This window comes from Uloborus diversus, chromosome 2, assembly GCF_026930045.1.
Source record: "Uloborus diversus isolate 005 chromosome 2, Udiv.v.3.1, whole genome shotgun sequence".
In the NCBI taxonomy this organism is placed as follows: Eukaryota; Metazoa; Arthropoda; class Arachnida; order Araneae; family Uloboridae; genus Uloborus; species Uloborus diversus.
In genome coordinates this window covers 188,593,385-188,610,224 of record NC_072732.1, presented here as the reverse complement: position 1 = coordinate 188,610,224, position 16,840 = coordinate 188,593,385, and the positions used below count along the sequence as shown (strand labels likewise).

At 34.1% G+C, this 16,840-nt stretch overlaps 1 protein-coding gene across 1 annotated transcript; it reads left to right on the top strand.

Annotated features, from left to right (window-relative positions):
- Nucleotides 1–23: 23 nt before the first annotated feature.
- Nucleotides 24–16,686, top strand: LOC129217578 (integrator complex subunit 1-like). The gene is made up of 2 exons (XM_054851904.1): nt 24–196; nt 10,170–16,686. The coding sequence occupies exon 2, from the start codon at nt 10,180–10,182 to the stop codon at nt 16,540–16,542; it is 6,363 nt and encodes a 2,120-aa protein (XP_054707879.1). The 5' UTR covers nt 24–196; nt 10,170–10,179; the 3' UTR covers nt 16,543–16,686.
- Nucleotides 16,687–16,840: the final 154 nt, after the last annotated feature.

The window sequence follows — 16,840 nt, the reverse complement described above, 5'->3', positions numbered from 1 at the left end:
ATTTCTGCCGGAAGGATCGTAAACAAAGTGTTTGAAAGATTTAAATCTTTATAAAATTGAATAAATTATAACAAATACGATGGAGGATGAATGATAAATTCATTTTCTTTGAAAGTTTTTGTTTTCTTCGGACTTTTTCTGTAATCTTGTTCTGATGATGCAAAGAAAAAAGAAAGAAACTTCGTTTTAATCATTTGTAAGTCTCTTTGCTTTTTTAGTTCTGGAACGACTTTCTTTTGTTATATTTTACTAGCAAAAACACCCGCTGTTGCCTGGGTCAGTAATAATTATGAGAAACAATCCCTACTTTCATTCGTTTTCTGTTTTAAATGAAAGAGCTTAAAACACACCGCTTTGACGTGATGAAAAATCGAGCTTGTTCCTTACCGATATAAGTAAAAAAGCAATTCATAAAGAGAACAAAACAGTATTCACTTCGAAACGAAGGCACGACATTTAAGCATGTACGAATTTGAAGAATGTCTAAAGTATGAAATTCAATTTCACTTTTTTAAAAACATTTATAACTTGGAATTTCTTTGCACCTAGGGTATAAAACCTTCTCCATATGGCTATTGAAATTCAAACTGTTTAAAAAAATGTAGCCTCCCGTAATCCCCCTATACTTGCTTTAGTTATTTTGGGAAATTTCAATTATTTGCTTTTGGTGACCATTCAAGCCCAGGGCCGGATTTAGACTTAATGGAGCCCTAAGCTATTTTAGGTATAGGGCCCTTTTTGTAGTTAGAACAGCGTTTCTCTGGGTGGTGCAAGAAGCATTTTTCTTATTTTTGCTCCCCTTTACTAAGTTAGTCTCTTTCCTCTATTATCATACAGCAATACTTTTACTTTTTTATAGTGTTTTAATGTGTTTTCCCTGATGTTCTTTTTGTATTGTTCTTAAGAGGGGGAATGGTATCAAGAGAGTGACTCAGGACTCCCCTTTAAGCGGAGTATAGAAGATCCCCAATGGTAGGGGTCCGGGGAAAATTTTGAAAAATAGATACGAAATTCTGCATTTTGAAGCCATATAAAATGTAGTTGGAACTACAAAAATATCAGGACAGAAATAGGCAAATAAAGCTTTTTAAAAGCTATATACTCTTTGGCAAATTAAGATAATACACAGTACAAGTCAGTGACAGCAGTTGGCAGAGAGAAAGAATGCGGGAAAAGAAAAGATAATGCATTGTTGCTTGCTCACATTGACTTTCGGTACAACTAGTTTTTAACCACCCCTCCAACCCGCAGACAAATACAACAATGAAATAAATATAAAATGACCAATGGTAAAAACTGCTTTAAAAGAAGGGGTGTACAGATTTAGAAAATAGGTAACAAGAGAGTAACATAGGGTCAGGTGGGGTGAAATGGGGTGGATTTTGTCTATTTTTTACAATGATGCCATTTGCAAACCCATAAACTTTTTTTTGTACTTTTTTTAAAATTTCTTCTTTACATCTGATTCTTCCCCTTTAATTTAAGCTGCTCCTCATTGAATCTTGTTGTCATTGACAATCTGAAAATTGCAATTAAAGTATCTGACCCATTCCACCCCACGGTGGGGTGAAATGGGTCATTGCAATAGAAACGTACAATAACTAAGAAATTATTACCAAAACACGTACAATAGCTGAGAGAAATTGTTTCCAAAGAACCATTTATTTATTTTAACATATTCAACACCAAAATATTTTGAACTAAGACTCAAAAATATAATGTCCGCAACAATCGAATTCTGCTCATTCAATGTCTTCAGAATTTGACTTCTAGAAACAATGTATCTCCCTACTCAGAAAAGATGTAGTATTTGCCTGAGATGGCTTTTCTAAGAAAATTTACGCTGTTGTAATCTTGATCACTGACTTTATGTCAAGTGATCAACAAATTCTTTTGATGATTTCTTGCCCATGTATTAGACAAGAACCCACTTACCAGGTGTTGGTTCTTGCATAAGTAACTCAGACATTTCTTCATCCAAGAGTTGGGTTTCATTCGGTTGCTGCTTTTTAGAAGATGTCCAGGCTCTTGCTTTCGTGAGCAATTCTTGCTTTCTCTTACATAAGTGGAATGCCGATCTTTTTTCAAAATTCCTGACTCACTCTATGCCAAGAGTGCCACAATTGCATTTTTCAGAATTAGTCTTTATAAATACCTTAGCAACAATGATTGTATCTTTCTATCAAATGGGGAATCGCACTTTGTAGAGCTGAAGCAATACATTTTTCTTCTTCATTTAGCGTTGTACGTCTAACCAACCTTTTCGACTTTGTGCGCCGGAGACCCATCTCCTCGATGTTTCTCTTGGCATATTATATTTCCTTGCAGCTGCAGGAATTGCTAAATCACCTACAACTTAAAATTAGTGCAGCCTCAAAATCATAGTGTGAATTTCCCCCCCCCCCCTTTTTCTTACATACACCCCAGGCATTTTCATTGAATAAATAAAAAATTTGAATTAGGAAATAGTAGGTAGGTAATAGGTTGTAAATATGGATGACAAGTTTAGCTTTTGAACTCTACACATTGATAATACATACTTTATTTTTGTTACATGTAAAAATCTTCTAAATTTCCGTTTAAGACCTATGTATGGATTTTAAAAGTCAATTTACTCTCATTATGAATGAAAATTCGCTAAGCCTAACTATGCCCCATTTCACCCCACCACATGAAAATAGCAACAAAAAAAGAAAGAATTGATACTTTTTCTACCTGTTTTTTGCAAATTGTAGATGAAAGTCTGTTCTAACTGGTAACACTTGAGAATTTCAATTGAAAAAAAATTTATAGCAAGATTTTAAGAAGTTTGTCAGGCTTTCTAAAAATTCACATGTGACTTGAGAAACAAAATGTCAGTGTAGTGCTCCCAGCAATTTACACAGAAACTTTTAAAAAATCAGAACTGTAGCCAAAAAGCCCCTCATAACTTGTGTAAAGTTTGAGAAAAATTCAGCCAGACCAAAAAATTTTATTAATAAAAATACACAGCATGACCCATTTCACCCCACCTGACCCTACTGCCCATTTGAGCAAGTCATAATTTATACACTTGATAAGAAATAAAATTAGGGTTCACTTTTCTTAGGATTTTCAAAGACTTATCTAATTGCTTTCAAGGACTCTAGAACAATTAAAATTATTTAACGCGCTTCATTTGTACTGTCTTGTCTGATATTTTAGTACTTGATAGTAAGTTTTTACTGTCCTGTTCTAACTTTGTAAGAAACAGCTATTTTAAATTTAAAAGAAAAAGGAAACTATAGATTTCTCATAAGACAACAACTTTTCTTTAGTTGCAAGTGGGGTAGAAAATGAGAAGGAATAGAGGTAGTGTTTTTTTTTTCCCACCGTACTAAACAGATTGACAATATGCAGAAGAAGTAAGATAAAAGCGAGCAATAACTAAATAATTTCCAAAATACTGCATTCGGAATTATATAAATAGCAAGATATGAAACATGTGAGTTTCAAAAATTTGTAATATGTTTCAGAAACGTGAGAACAATGGTTTTTACATTTTTGCGGCAGGATGTAGCAAGGAGCTGAACTTGACATGTATTGGCATTCCTTCTCCCTATCCCTTCCCATTTGTGGTTTGTAGCCTCATTTTTCCACAAGGTTTGCAAGCACTAAGAAAATAAAATTTATTTTTCTAAGTACTTTTCTTCTTCTTTTTAGAACGAATCATGCTAATTTATGGGCCCTAAGCTATAGCTTGCTTAGCTTGTACGTAAATCCAGGGCTGATCAAGTACCCTCTTAGAAATTAGAACTTCCTTGCTTTTACTTTATTCTTTGCAAAAATGTAAAAACATTTCTTTTCCAGCCATTAATGAATGGTTGTTAAAAATGTCAAATTTTACTAACTCTAATCTGTACCGAAATTGGTTTTCATGGAGAAAATATCCTGCTAAACCATGGGGAAAATATCTGAGCCCCTCCTTAAAAGTTTGCATATGGGCCCTGTATTTCTGCTTTCTGGCTAATGGGCGGTAATTTACTGAATATACCATGCTTTGCCTTCAATCTTTGAGTTGAACCAAACCATTGCTTCGGAAGAACTCATTTGGTTTGTGCTAATTCTGTATTAGCTACCAGTTTGTTTGGCGCTCTTGGCTTCCTTAAGAGGTTTTCCATCACCAGCTCAGTCACTTTCTTATGCCGCATGGGTGCAAGACCTTCCGTCTCAGGACGGATTTCCGTCTTGACAAAATTTCCGAGACGGAGGTCGGGACGGAAAGAAATTCAATGACTTTCTTTTAGTTTTTAATGAAAAAAGAAAAATTGAGTGTTTGAAAAATATGCTTTAATATTACTGAACCGTTCCATAACCACGAATTTACATTGACATTCTTTCGGTTTTCCGCCATGTGCTTGTTTTGTTTGCAACGTGCTTTTGGAGGAGTATCTTTTTGACTCGCGCCGTTTGACTTTTTTTTAGGTATAGCTTTGTTATACCCAACTCACTGCATTGCAGACCGAGGAATTGCTCGCTATTCTCCCTGATTTTTCGAGGCAATCGGCTCTAATTGAAAATTTAGCCTTTTCTCATGCTATTTAAAATCATTCTTTCGTTTTTTTCATTTGCTTTTTTTTTTTTTTTTTTGCAAACTTTACACGCATAAATGAAAATTATGTACGCTCTTAAAATGTCTTAAGAGTTGAATCTGCATCACCGAATGAGAGTGATTGACAAAAATAAATGAAATATTTTCGCCAAAGCAAAGGGCGTCCACATACCAGGTAAAACAGAAACTATCAAGGATTTTGAAGATTTTAATGAAAATGAGAATTTTGGAAATAATCGGGGGGGGGGGGGGATTTCAAGCTGGTTGGAAATACCAATGGACAACCGTTCCTGCATTTTTGACAATGACTTGAGGAATCACTAAATTCTAATGTCATTGAATCAAACACTCGCTAGAATGGAAATATGGGATGGGGGGGGAGAGAAAGGAAAGGGGAGAAAAATGACGGCAGCACGAGTTTGCGAAAAAACGCTGCTCTTGCAAAGTGGGTAATCTGTCCGCAAATTAACCCACGATACTGGGGTCTTAAAACGTTGATATCTTGAACAATCTGGGGGGGGGGGGTTACTCACGGGTTACAGTATAAAATATCGAAAAACTGAATTGAAAATATTTTTGATGCTAGGAGTGATTCGATATTTCTCCTCTGCAACCTCTTAAAAATTTAAAAGTCAAAAAGTTTTAAGCTGTCTCTAATGATGTAAAAGTGTGTTTTAAAAAAATCGAAGACTGGAGTCTTAAAAACACTAACTTAGGCAATCTTTGGTGAATTTATGCGAGATGGTTTTGGTGTTCTAACATGAAAATGTTTTGTAGCTGACGTATTAAAAACTATTTGAGGCTATACTGAAATGACTTAAGTTAAAGGGCATTTGCGACCCTCTCCCGAGAAGTGTTTGTAACTGAAGTCTTAAATCTTTTAGGCTGTCTTTGTCAATGTCAAAAGGGAGGGAGGGGGATCTCTTTAGGCGAAATTCCGAAACTGGAGTCTTAAAAGCGCAACTTTGGACCGTCTTGGGGTTCGGGGTTCTCCTTTCCCGAAAAATATTCCAAGCTAAAGTATTCAGAACTCAGCTTTAGGTAATCTTTGGAAGATTTAAGAAGAGGGAATGCGAAGGCTTTCTCTCAATACGTTTTAGAATTTAAATTCTTAAATCTTCGGTGATGAAAAGGGGAAACCGCAAATTTAAATAAAATTTAGTGACCTTAGAGGAAAGAGTTCGGGGGGAAGGGGTCTCTGTCCCCGAAGCATTGAAATTGAAGTCTTAAAACTTTGGGTTGTCTTTGGCGATGTGTGGAAGGGAGTTGCTCTCTCAATAGAAAAATAAATCTTAAACAAAAACTTACACTGCGTTTAGTAAACACAATGAGAGGAGGGGGGTATTCCGCACCCCCAGCCCGAAATATTTTAGTTTCTGAAATTTTAAGAGCTTTGTTTTGGGCTATCTTTGGATGACTCAAGGGGGAAGGGTGTAGGAAGATTTTTTCAAAAAGTTTCCAAAATTAAAGTATTAAAATTTTTAGGCGATCATAAGTCATGTTTATAGGTAAGAGGGGAACTATTCCTACAAAACAATTTAGAAACTGAAACTTCAAAATTGAAATTTAGGAAATTTGTGGTGAGGAAGGGGTTTGGGAGTTCTCTTCCGAAAATTCTTTGATGCTGAAATATTTAAAGCGCCACTTCAGGCTATATTTGAGTGCCTTAAAAGGGATGTGATTCGGGAACCCTGCCTGGGGTTAGGATTCAGTTCCCCTATTTCTTTTTTTAATTAATGAATGTTGGAAAGGGTATCTTGTTTAAAAAATATATCTACTTCCCTGAAGCGATTTTTTATTGCTAATTTCACCACCTGCTATCTTATAAAAGAATTCTTTTTCAAATGAAGACTGTGGGGAATGGTGACAGTTCATTATCATTAGTCGGCCTTACCCTTCCCCCACCTTTCCTTCTTTTCTAGTTTATTGGCGCTACCTTGGGTAGGCTTTCGAATCAGAACTGATTTATGTTGCAAAAGTGAAAATCTTATGTCCTAAGCGATTTTATTGCTACAATAAAAATGTTTACGATCGGCAAAAAACTAATGGTGGGATGCTGCAAACGCTTTTACCCCTTACATTATCCAACATCGTCTAAAATTGCGTTTTTGAAACTTCAATTTCGAAATATTGCCAAAGGAGGGTTCCTGAACTCTATCCCTTAAGTAGTGCATTCAAAAAGCGTATAAACGTTGTGAAATTTAAATTACAATTTCGTTTTTAAATCTTCAATTTCGGGGAAATCCCATAGCGTCCCCTCCCCTTCCCCTCTTTCTTTAATATTTTTTGAAGGTTGCCCAATATTGTGATTTTGGGACTATCAGTTTGAAATAATTGATGTAAAAGTCCCTGAACCCCTCCTTTCTCTGATCTTTACCAAAATGGCCTACCACAGCGTTTTTTGGACTTAAATTTGAAAAAATTTCTGGGGGAGAGCCCCCAGACCCCCCCCCCCCCCCACACACCTTTTTTTTTTGTCGGATTTTAGATTTTTTGGAATTATGATGACAAAACACTTAAATATTACAATTTTAAAGGCTTAAAATTTAAATCAAACATTCTAAAACTGGCATTGTTAAAATCTGCAACATTTATGCATACAAATTTTTTCTTAAGCCCGCATGCGGGGGGGGGGGGGGGAGAGACTGAAAATATTTTCCGTCTTGAACACATCACTAAACTTGCACCCATGTTATGCCGGGCTGATGAGTGCTAATAAGCGCGAAACCACAGTCCTCGGCTGGAAATGATTGAGCTGGCGGTGTATTTCATGTACAGTAGAACCTCCATTAAGGGACACCTGTATTTAAGGGACATTTTTTCTGGTCCCAGTCCCTTTGAATAGGGACTTCCATGTATTTACTTTCAATTAAGGGACACTCTGTTTAAGAGACAGTTACAAAAAAATGCGAGAAATAATGTATAAATATATAAGAAATAGTGAATTTACTAGAATTCAAGTTTCACTTTTCCTTTAAAAATTAATTGAGGTAAGTTTGACATAAATATATGTGAAGGAAACAAGTAATGTATTGTAAAAAAAACTTGCTGAAATTAACATGCATAATTTGCCCTCTCAACAATTTAGTCAAGTAGGTTCAGGGTCAACGAAAAGTGCACAGCAACTAATTAGCTTTGTATATGAAACTTAAAAAATTTGAACATTAATTGTAATTCACATAGTATTACATTGTAAATTCCATAACATAAAGCAAATACATGTTATAAATTATTTCAAAATTATTTCTGTATGCTACAAAACTTTGCCATTGCAAATTTTTTTATTAAATTTTAATTAATAAAATATAAATTTAGAAATTTGAATAATTATGACCATTTTTTTAACATAATGAGACATTTTCAGTATTTAATCTTAAGTGTTAATAGTTAATGTTTATTGTGATATTATACTACCAAGTACACAGCATGCATCAATTCATCCACCTCCGAATAAGGGACACCTCTATTTAAGGGACAAAATGTCTGGTCCCCTTAGTATCCCTTATTGAGAGGTTCTACTGTATTTCTGCTTTAGCCCTGGCTAATGGGCGGTAATTTACTGAATACAGCATAAAATGTTTTAGGACTTATAAATTTTGGTATCCATCTTTTCTTTAAAAGCAGGGTTCACGATTTTTTCGATTTTTTTTTTAGAAAAGCAAAAAAGTCGGATTTTTTTAAAATTTAAATAGGATTTTTTTTTTATTTGATTCAGATTTTTTTTAACATGTTCAAAAATTTGTAGATATTAATTACTTTTTATATTTATAAACATACTAGTGGTACCCGAACCGCTTTGCCCGTAGTAGAAAATTAAAAGGTCCTTTGGTCGCCTGTATATTTACAAATAATGGATGATGAATTTCTCGCCAATTTGCTATGGTAAATGGCTTGCCCATGTTATGGTTCCATGTTATAGTAATTTCATAATTTACTATTCCACATTGCGATAATTTGCTCAGTAAAATTTTCTTAAAATTGGAATAGAAAAAGAACAAAATCGAATTTTTGAAAAATCGCTTCGAGGTGCACACCCCCATGCTACAAACTAGTTTTGTACCAAATTTCATGAAAATCAGCCAAACGGTTTAGGTGCTATGTGCGTCACAGACATCCAGACAGACAGACTTTCAGCTTTATTTTTAGTAAAATCAAAAAAATCGGATTTTTTTATTTAAATCGGATAAATTTTATTTAAATCGGATTTTTTTTATTTTTTTTTAACCTGTTCAAAAATTTGTAGATATTAATTACTTTACATTTATAAGCATAATATATTTCATACAATAGATGAATCCATTCAACTTACTTTTAAAATTAAGATAAGTTCTCTAACTATTCAATAATATTTTAAGAATTATAAATACGTTATAATGCTTAGATAAGATGTGATTTTGTTTTATGCTTTGCTCAAAGATAAGGTTTCCATTATCATGTGCGTTTTTGGTGTAAAATAATATGCTGAACAATTACTTTTCTGAACTAGATTATTCATGGTGTATTAGTAAAACTCCAAATTTTTATTTTCTTCAAAACTAATTTTGGAGTAAAGCAATATAGAGTGAAAATCTGTTACACACACAGAAAGAGGGACCTATGTAGTTTAGCCTGTTGAACTTAAGATATTATGATGCAGTGTAGCAAAATTTAGAGCAATACATTCTAAAAATGCAAAATTAATTTATAAAAGTAAAATTAACTGATTTTAATCACGATTTAAATCAACGAACCCTGTTCAAAAGCAAATATATTTTATGAATTCACTCATTTCTTTTGTAAAATATCTAAACTTTATTATTGGAAATTAAAGCAAGACAGATAAGGGTGGCAGAATCAAGTTATTGCCTGGCCTCGAAATCTGGCACTAGGCGAAGGGGCAATTAAGAACCACTATTTTGTTGTACCTTGGCTTGCCCGTCCCTGACATGAATCCTGGCTACATTCATACCACTGAGCGCTTTAAGAAAAAAATAATAATAAAACGTGGGTGATAGGGGTGAGGGTGGAGGGAATGGAGCTGGTGTTAACTAAATCATCTGAATTGAAATACTGTTGAATTGTTGACCCACTTAGCCTCCAAAAATTTACAATGTGGCCTTTGAGAAAAAAAAATGGGGAAATTTCATTGGTAACGTTTTTTGAAAACTGCAAAAAAGTTGCTAAGTACATAAATTCAGGATTTTTTTCAATATTTTTTGGTCCATCCTAAAATTTTGACAGTCATATCTGGTAAATTAATTATTTGGTAAGTATAAATTACAGAGTATCTTAACTGAGTGTAAACTAACTTTTCACTTTTTGATACTAATGTATTAAATATTTTAAACACTGAACAAGACAGATATTTTTTTTCATTAAGGCATTACATAAACCGATCCAAATAAAAGGTTTCAATGGTTTTTATCCACTTTAATTTTCCTGAATTTCTTGAGCTCATAAAATAACTATTTTTATGAGTGACACATAAAAGAAGTAAAAGTCTCAAAGCAAACTAAACTGAAAATTACAACCATAAAACATTTCTGTTAAGTGCTTATGTTTATGTATTCAAAATGTAATTATATTTCCTGTATATTTTAATTTTGCTGTTTTCTTTCAGTTAATCTACAATGGAGCGTGAAAAAAAACAAATGAAAAGAGCTGCTAATAAAGTGAAGCCGTTACATGTATCTGATTTCATTGCATTGGGGTCAAAATCATCTCGTCCACAAAATGAATCAAATGAGCAAAAAATAAAAACCAAAGCATCTTTGATGCCTGGAAGTTCTGTAGAGCGGAAAACCGATTCATCTGCACCAAGCTCTGCAATACCTCCAAAAAAACCCAAAATTGCGTCATCTGGTTCAACTTCTCATGTCAAGCGCATAGGCTCTATTGGTAAAAAAGATAGTGTGAAAAGTGATGAATGGGACAGTGTAGCAGTTGAGGTTGAGAATACAGATCTAGTAAACAAAGTTTTAGAAGCAGAAGATTTAGGCGATGATGAAAAAGTTGAAGCATTACTTTGTGGTGCCGTGAAGAAATTGAAATCTTGCCGTTCAAAGTTTGATGCACTTTTATATTTAAGTCTTCAATATTTGGCTAAAACTAGACCATTTTTGTTTTGCTCTGAGCTCATTGCGGAAGCATTTTGTACTTTATTAAAACGTGACTTGAATGTTAATTTTAAGACAAAAGGAAACAATATGGTTTCTATTTTGTCTGCTAATATTCTTATGGCAGCATATAAAGAAGAAAGTAGTTGGCCTGAAGTGTTTGTTAAAGCTTACATTGAAGACTCACTGGGAGAACGAGTTTGGGTTGACCATGATTATTGCAAGGGCTTTGTTGAAAATATTTTAACTGCTTTTAGTACCAAGACTATTCCCAAAAATATGCTGATTCCTGAACGTTTATTTAAACCAGAAGCCTGTCCAAGCCCCCCTAACCTTGGAACAGATGATGACGAATCATGTTCTAGTATTAATATTGAAGTTCAGGAAAACATCGATTCAGTTGCTGTATTTTCTAGGTATGTTTACAGTGAAGAAAGCTTAACTCAACATGTTCTTGATGTTATTAGAGAGCAAATGACTAGGCGTCAACCAACAGAGATATCTCGTAACACTTTAAGGTTTCTTGCTTCTACTTGTGGCATAAGTGAAGTGAGGTTAATAGTGTCACAAAAACTAGAAATGTGGTTACAAAATCCGAAGCTCACCAAACCAGCTCAAGATCTTTTGTTAGCACTTTGTTTAAATTGCAATGTACATAACCAAAACGATGTTGAAGTTATTAGCCAATTGGTAAAAATAAGAATAAAGGCAAAACCAATAATAAATCATTTTCTCTCCTGCGTGAAAGAGTTAATGAATCAGCATCATGAAAATTTAAGTACTCTACTAAAACATGCCATTTATAATGAACTTTCAAATTCTAGAAATCCTAACAACATGCAGTTAATTTCAATAATTTTCCAACACTCCCCGGATAGAGCTGCTAATGTATTGGCAGAAGTATTTTTAGACCTTTTATGCAACAGAGAAGATTACCTCAGAGCATTACGTGCTCTTTTAAGGGAAATAGTTCGAACCATCAGACATGAATTAAACTTTTCAGTCTTTTGTGTTGGACTTCTGCAGGAAAGAAAAGATGCTGCTTTCTTAGAGTTGGAGATGCCATTAAAAGAAAGAATATTTTTATCAATAACAGACTTGATAGTTTTGGCAATATTTTTGGGAGTCAGCCCTGCTGTTAAAGAACAATTTTCCGCCTGCTCTAGAGGTGAAAAAAAAGATTTTACTCAATTACGGCATTATCAATTACAAGTATCTAACATACAGCGAGATGCAGTTTTGTGGCTTAGATCCCTAGTTCCAAAAATTTTTAAACCAGGAAGAAATGAATTTATTCATAGCATGCATAAACTTTTGTTTATGGAACAAATAGAACATTATTACAATAAAGATAATTGGCCTACAGAAAGTGAGAGAATGGTGCTTCTTCGTTTAGCATCGGAAGTTCCTTTACTAGAGGAAACACTAATGCATGTCTTGATTATTGGGCATTCACGTGATCATCCTCTTACAGCATCTGATGCTTTAGAGTTAGCCAATCAGCTGATAAAAAGAGCAGCTATGACTTATTGTGAAGGTTTCCCTGTGCTGGAATTTGAAAATACAGAGCTTTGTGATATTATTTTTAATTTATGTGCTTATCATCATCCTGAAAACATAACATTACCTCAAGGATATCACCCTCCTAAGTTAGCAATATTTGAGCTGTATTGGAAAGCATGGACAATGTTAGTAATTATAATTTGTCACAATCCCAGTACATTTGGTGATATGGCTTGGAAAACCTACCCTACACTAAGAAATCTAATGGAAATGTGCATCACCAACCAGTTTGTGTTCCCACCACCAACTTTGGCACTTGGTGAGAAAGCAGATGAAATTAGAAATCGAGAACTGCATTTGACTCAAATGGACATAGATCAGATATTGCTGTTTGAAAGTCACCTTGCTGCTGCATCTACTAAGGTAACTATTACAGAAGCAAATAGTCTACTTCTTTCTAAGCTTATATCTATGGATCCACATGGTCCGGCTAGAAAACCGCCTGCTGTTTTACTAGATCAACTTAAATCGATGAACTTAAAACTAAAGTTAGGAGATTTGTTGTGTCGAAGTCGCAATCCAGATTTTCTATTAGATGTAATACAAAGGCAAGGTACTACCCAGTCAATGTCATGGTTAAGTGAATTAGTTGAATCAAGTGCAAGTTCTTTTAATATGTTGCCTGTGCAATGTTTGTGTGAATTTCTGATTAGTGATTGCACAGCCGTGACTGACACAAATGATGAAGGTGAGAAAAGTTTTCTGAAAAGAAAACAAAAGCAGGAGCAACTTTTGTTTCATTTACAAAAGTTAATACATGAACCAGATAGTGAGCCCCATGACACGATAGAAGTCATTAGTTACTTTATGAAAAGATTAAGCTCACAGCAGACAAGTGCTCGTTCTTTATCCTTAAAAGGATTAAATATGCTTTTATCTCGTCCAAACAGATCTCCTGCTTCAGATGATGAAGATATGTTACAAAAACATGAACCAAATGAATATAGCTTTCTTGTAAAATACATGCCTACATTGCCGCATTTTGAACTAATTAGATCACAAATCAGTTTGTTTTTGCGTCAAGCATGTCAAATAGAAAATGATCCATTAACAATAGCTTCTTATATTTTGTTTTTGTCCATACATACACCTGATCATAGTCTCCAAGAATTTGCTGATTTGGCTCTTGATATGGCTCAAATGATTGTAGAAAGGCCTACCATTATAAATACAATTTTGCCTGTTGAAAGTGCTTCGAGTGAATACAGTAATAATTTTCTGTCATCAGTTTCAGAAATTTTTTATAAATATTTAAGTGCTGCAAAAATTCCTTCTAAAGAAGTGTATTCTTGGTCAGAATCACAAGATCAAATTTTAATTCAATGGGCATCCGGTGAATCAGCCACAATGCATATTTTAGTGGTTCATGCAATGATAATAGTTTTAACTTATGGTCCTCCTCCTTCTAATGGTAGATCTTATTTTGATGCTTTATTAGAAACATGGTTTCCATCAAATTCAGAACAGCCAAAAGCATTTCTTGTTGACACATCTGAAGAAGCTCTTCTTCTTCCAGATTGGCTAAAATTGCGCATGATTAGGTCATCTGTCGGGGTATTAGTTGATGCAGCTTTAAAAGATTTGGATCCATCACAATTAGTGTTATTTATTCAATCTTTTGGAATACCTGTTTCAAGCATGAGTAAGTTACTAAAAACATTAGATTTGGCTGTAGAGTACGATAGTTTTTCTGTAGAGCAAGCAGTTCTGGATAAGACTTACATGTCTCAGCTAGTTGAAGTTCAACATAGGAGGGGAGCTTCTGGGGGTCATAGCTTTGCAAAACTTTTGTTGGATCCTGATACTGCAGAAATGAATGTAGATTCTGATAACATTCCCAATCAAACACCTGTTATACAGCGTGCACCTCCTAAGCTTCCAACAGCAATAAGCCTTCAATCGATATCAATATCTCTAGTTAATCTTCTAGGATTTAATATTAGTTGTGGTGTTTTGAGTGCTAAACAGGAACAAGATCTTTTTAAAGGCCTTCAAAAAGCACTATCTAAGGATATTTTAAATAAAACATCTGAAAATAATGCAGTTAGTATTTTTATTGGGACTTGTGAAAAGATTTTAAGAACTGACTCAAAAATGGCCTTTTTACAGGCTTTGCATAAAAAATCTTATTACTCTTCTGTTTTATTTAGGCTTGCTACTGCATCTCAGGTTAATGCCGATATTAATAAAAGTGAGTTGGCACAGAAACTTAAGTGGATTTGTCAACAAATAATATATGCTCTATCCACAACTAAATCTTCTCTGCTTACAGTTGCAACTCAGTTTTATAATAAACACAAACCGCCTGAGACAAAAAAACCTGCACCTTGGAAAGTTTTTATGCAAAAGTATAATTTAGAAACGCTTGACAGTGATACCATTGCAAAGATAGTTCAAATAACTGAAACTGATGATTCTTTACGTCTGGAAGAGGTAATGCAGTTCTTAGTAAAGCATGCTATTACTAAAATTGATACAAGATCTCTCATGAATGCCATGACTAGCATAACTTTAAAACGCTTAACAGACAATATCAATCCAGGCATAAAAGTTTTTAACCGCTCCAAATTTTGCTTCTTTGTCGATTGGCTTGAATGTTTAGAGCCAAAAATTATTAATTCATTTCCTCAGTCTCAGTGTCACTTATTATTTTCACTGATTACATTACAACAAGAACCAATTACGGTGCCTTTTAGACCATATCTGCTCGCATTATTAATTCATCAATCAAGCTGGAAAATTTTGCATTATTACATAGAAACTGTATTGAATTCTAGAATTAAAGAAGTAAAATTTGACCCTACATCTGTGCTTGATTTTTTGCATGCATGTATCTATATACCAAAAATATGGCAAGGACGCTACAAGAAAAAGAATAAGCGAGGAAATGAGGAGGATATTCTTGCATTGACAGACCATCAGATAAATTCCGTTGTGGACTATATTTTGGAGGAAGCCTTTATGAGTTTGGATAGTCATCATGACCAGACTAATTTGTCTTCCGGCTATGTCTTCATTGAACAAAGATTAAAACTATTCATGAAATGTCTTGCTCATCGCAGGTCCTTAATTAATACATTTCTCCAACATTTGCTAGAAATTATTAAAAATGATAAACAGAAGGGCAAGTTAGCTCAAGAGTTATTATTTCAAGCATATCACCAAATTCCATCTATTCTTACTTTTATTTCTGATTCAACTTTCTTATCCGACTGTTCATCCGTACTTAGAAGTGGACATTGTAAATTAGATACCATTTCCCATACATTATTGATATCTCTTGCAAGGACAGAATCTACAAAAATGGCAAAAAAAGGAGTAGGGAAAATGACCCGTCTTGAATTTGTCTGCAGGAAAATGGCGAGTACTCACCCTGTATTACTTTTGAGACAGTTACCAATGATGACTACATTGTTAAGAGGAAGAGTTCATTTAGACTACCATCTATTTAGACAGCAAAACCATATTGCATTGTTTGGGTGCTTTCTTAGCATTTTAGAACTTCTGCCTCCTTATTTATTTAAAAATGAATATTGTAGTGATCTGAATAACATTTTGTCCTTGTATATGGATGTTTTTCAAACTTACGGTTCTCCAAAAGAAATTGTGCACTTGTTAAATAGATTTTTTGCTTTTTTCTTACAATATCTTGCTGCAAAGCCAAGTCAGGCACGTCATTTCATCCATCAATATCTTGAAGTATTACAGGATTTAGCCTCTCAGCATCAAGATTTAGTGAGCCTACGCTCTATACTTACTGGTACGTGCATGCATTTTTGGAATGTGCCTGATACATCGAGTTCTAAAGATAAAGCTGAAACATCACTGCATGATGTTGTAGCAGGGTTACAGTTTCAGGCTCAAGCTGCAGCCCAATCTCATATTCCTTCTGTTGCTAGCAGACTTTCTCAAGGAAGCTCTGAGGACATTTTAACTGCTCTGCAAGAGCTGGAAAGCATATCTTATAAAAAGCCTATAGTGTTAGAACATGTATTGGACCATTTGAAAGGTTTCATGCAAGACAGCAACCCTCAGTTTCGATACAGTGCTTTCAATCTTGTCATGCATTATATCAAGAATAACCCTAACAAAGGTATTTTGTTTATATCTAGTTTTCTTCAATGCTTAGAAAGTGAGCAAGTGGATATTGTTGAAAGTGCTGTGGGCCATCTTCCGGAATTTGCAGTGTTGGTTCAGGAGTATGCTACTGTTTTACTTCAAAAAGCCTTTAGTGTTGGTATGATGAAAAATATCAATACAGTTGATAAAATTAGGGACACTATTGCATATTTGACTGCTCAGAGTGGTTGCTAAAAATACTTTAAAAAGATGTTTTATTCTGCTATATCTGGTATAATTGTAAAATAAGTTAGAAAACTTTGCTAATAATTTGTTACGATTTTACAGTTGTTGAAAATGTATATTATAAAAGCCTAATTGCTCTTTTATGTATAATAAATATTGTACAAAAAAGTTTTATACGTTCATTATATTTGCAAGTTTGAACAGGGAAAAGTATTGTTCTAAATAAATTAAAATAAGTGCCACTGTGCACATTTTTATAAACTCACATGGACAGCTAAAATAGTTGATCAGAAGCAAATATAAATTT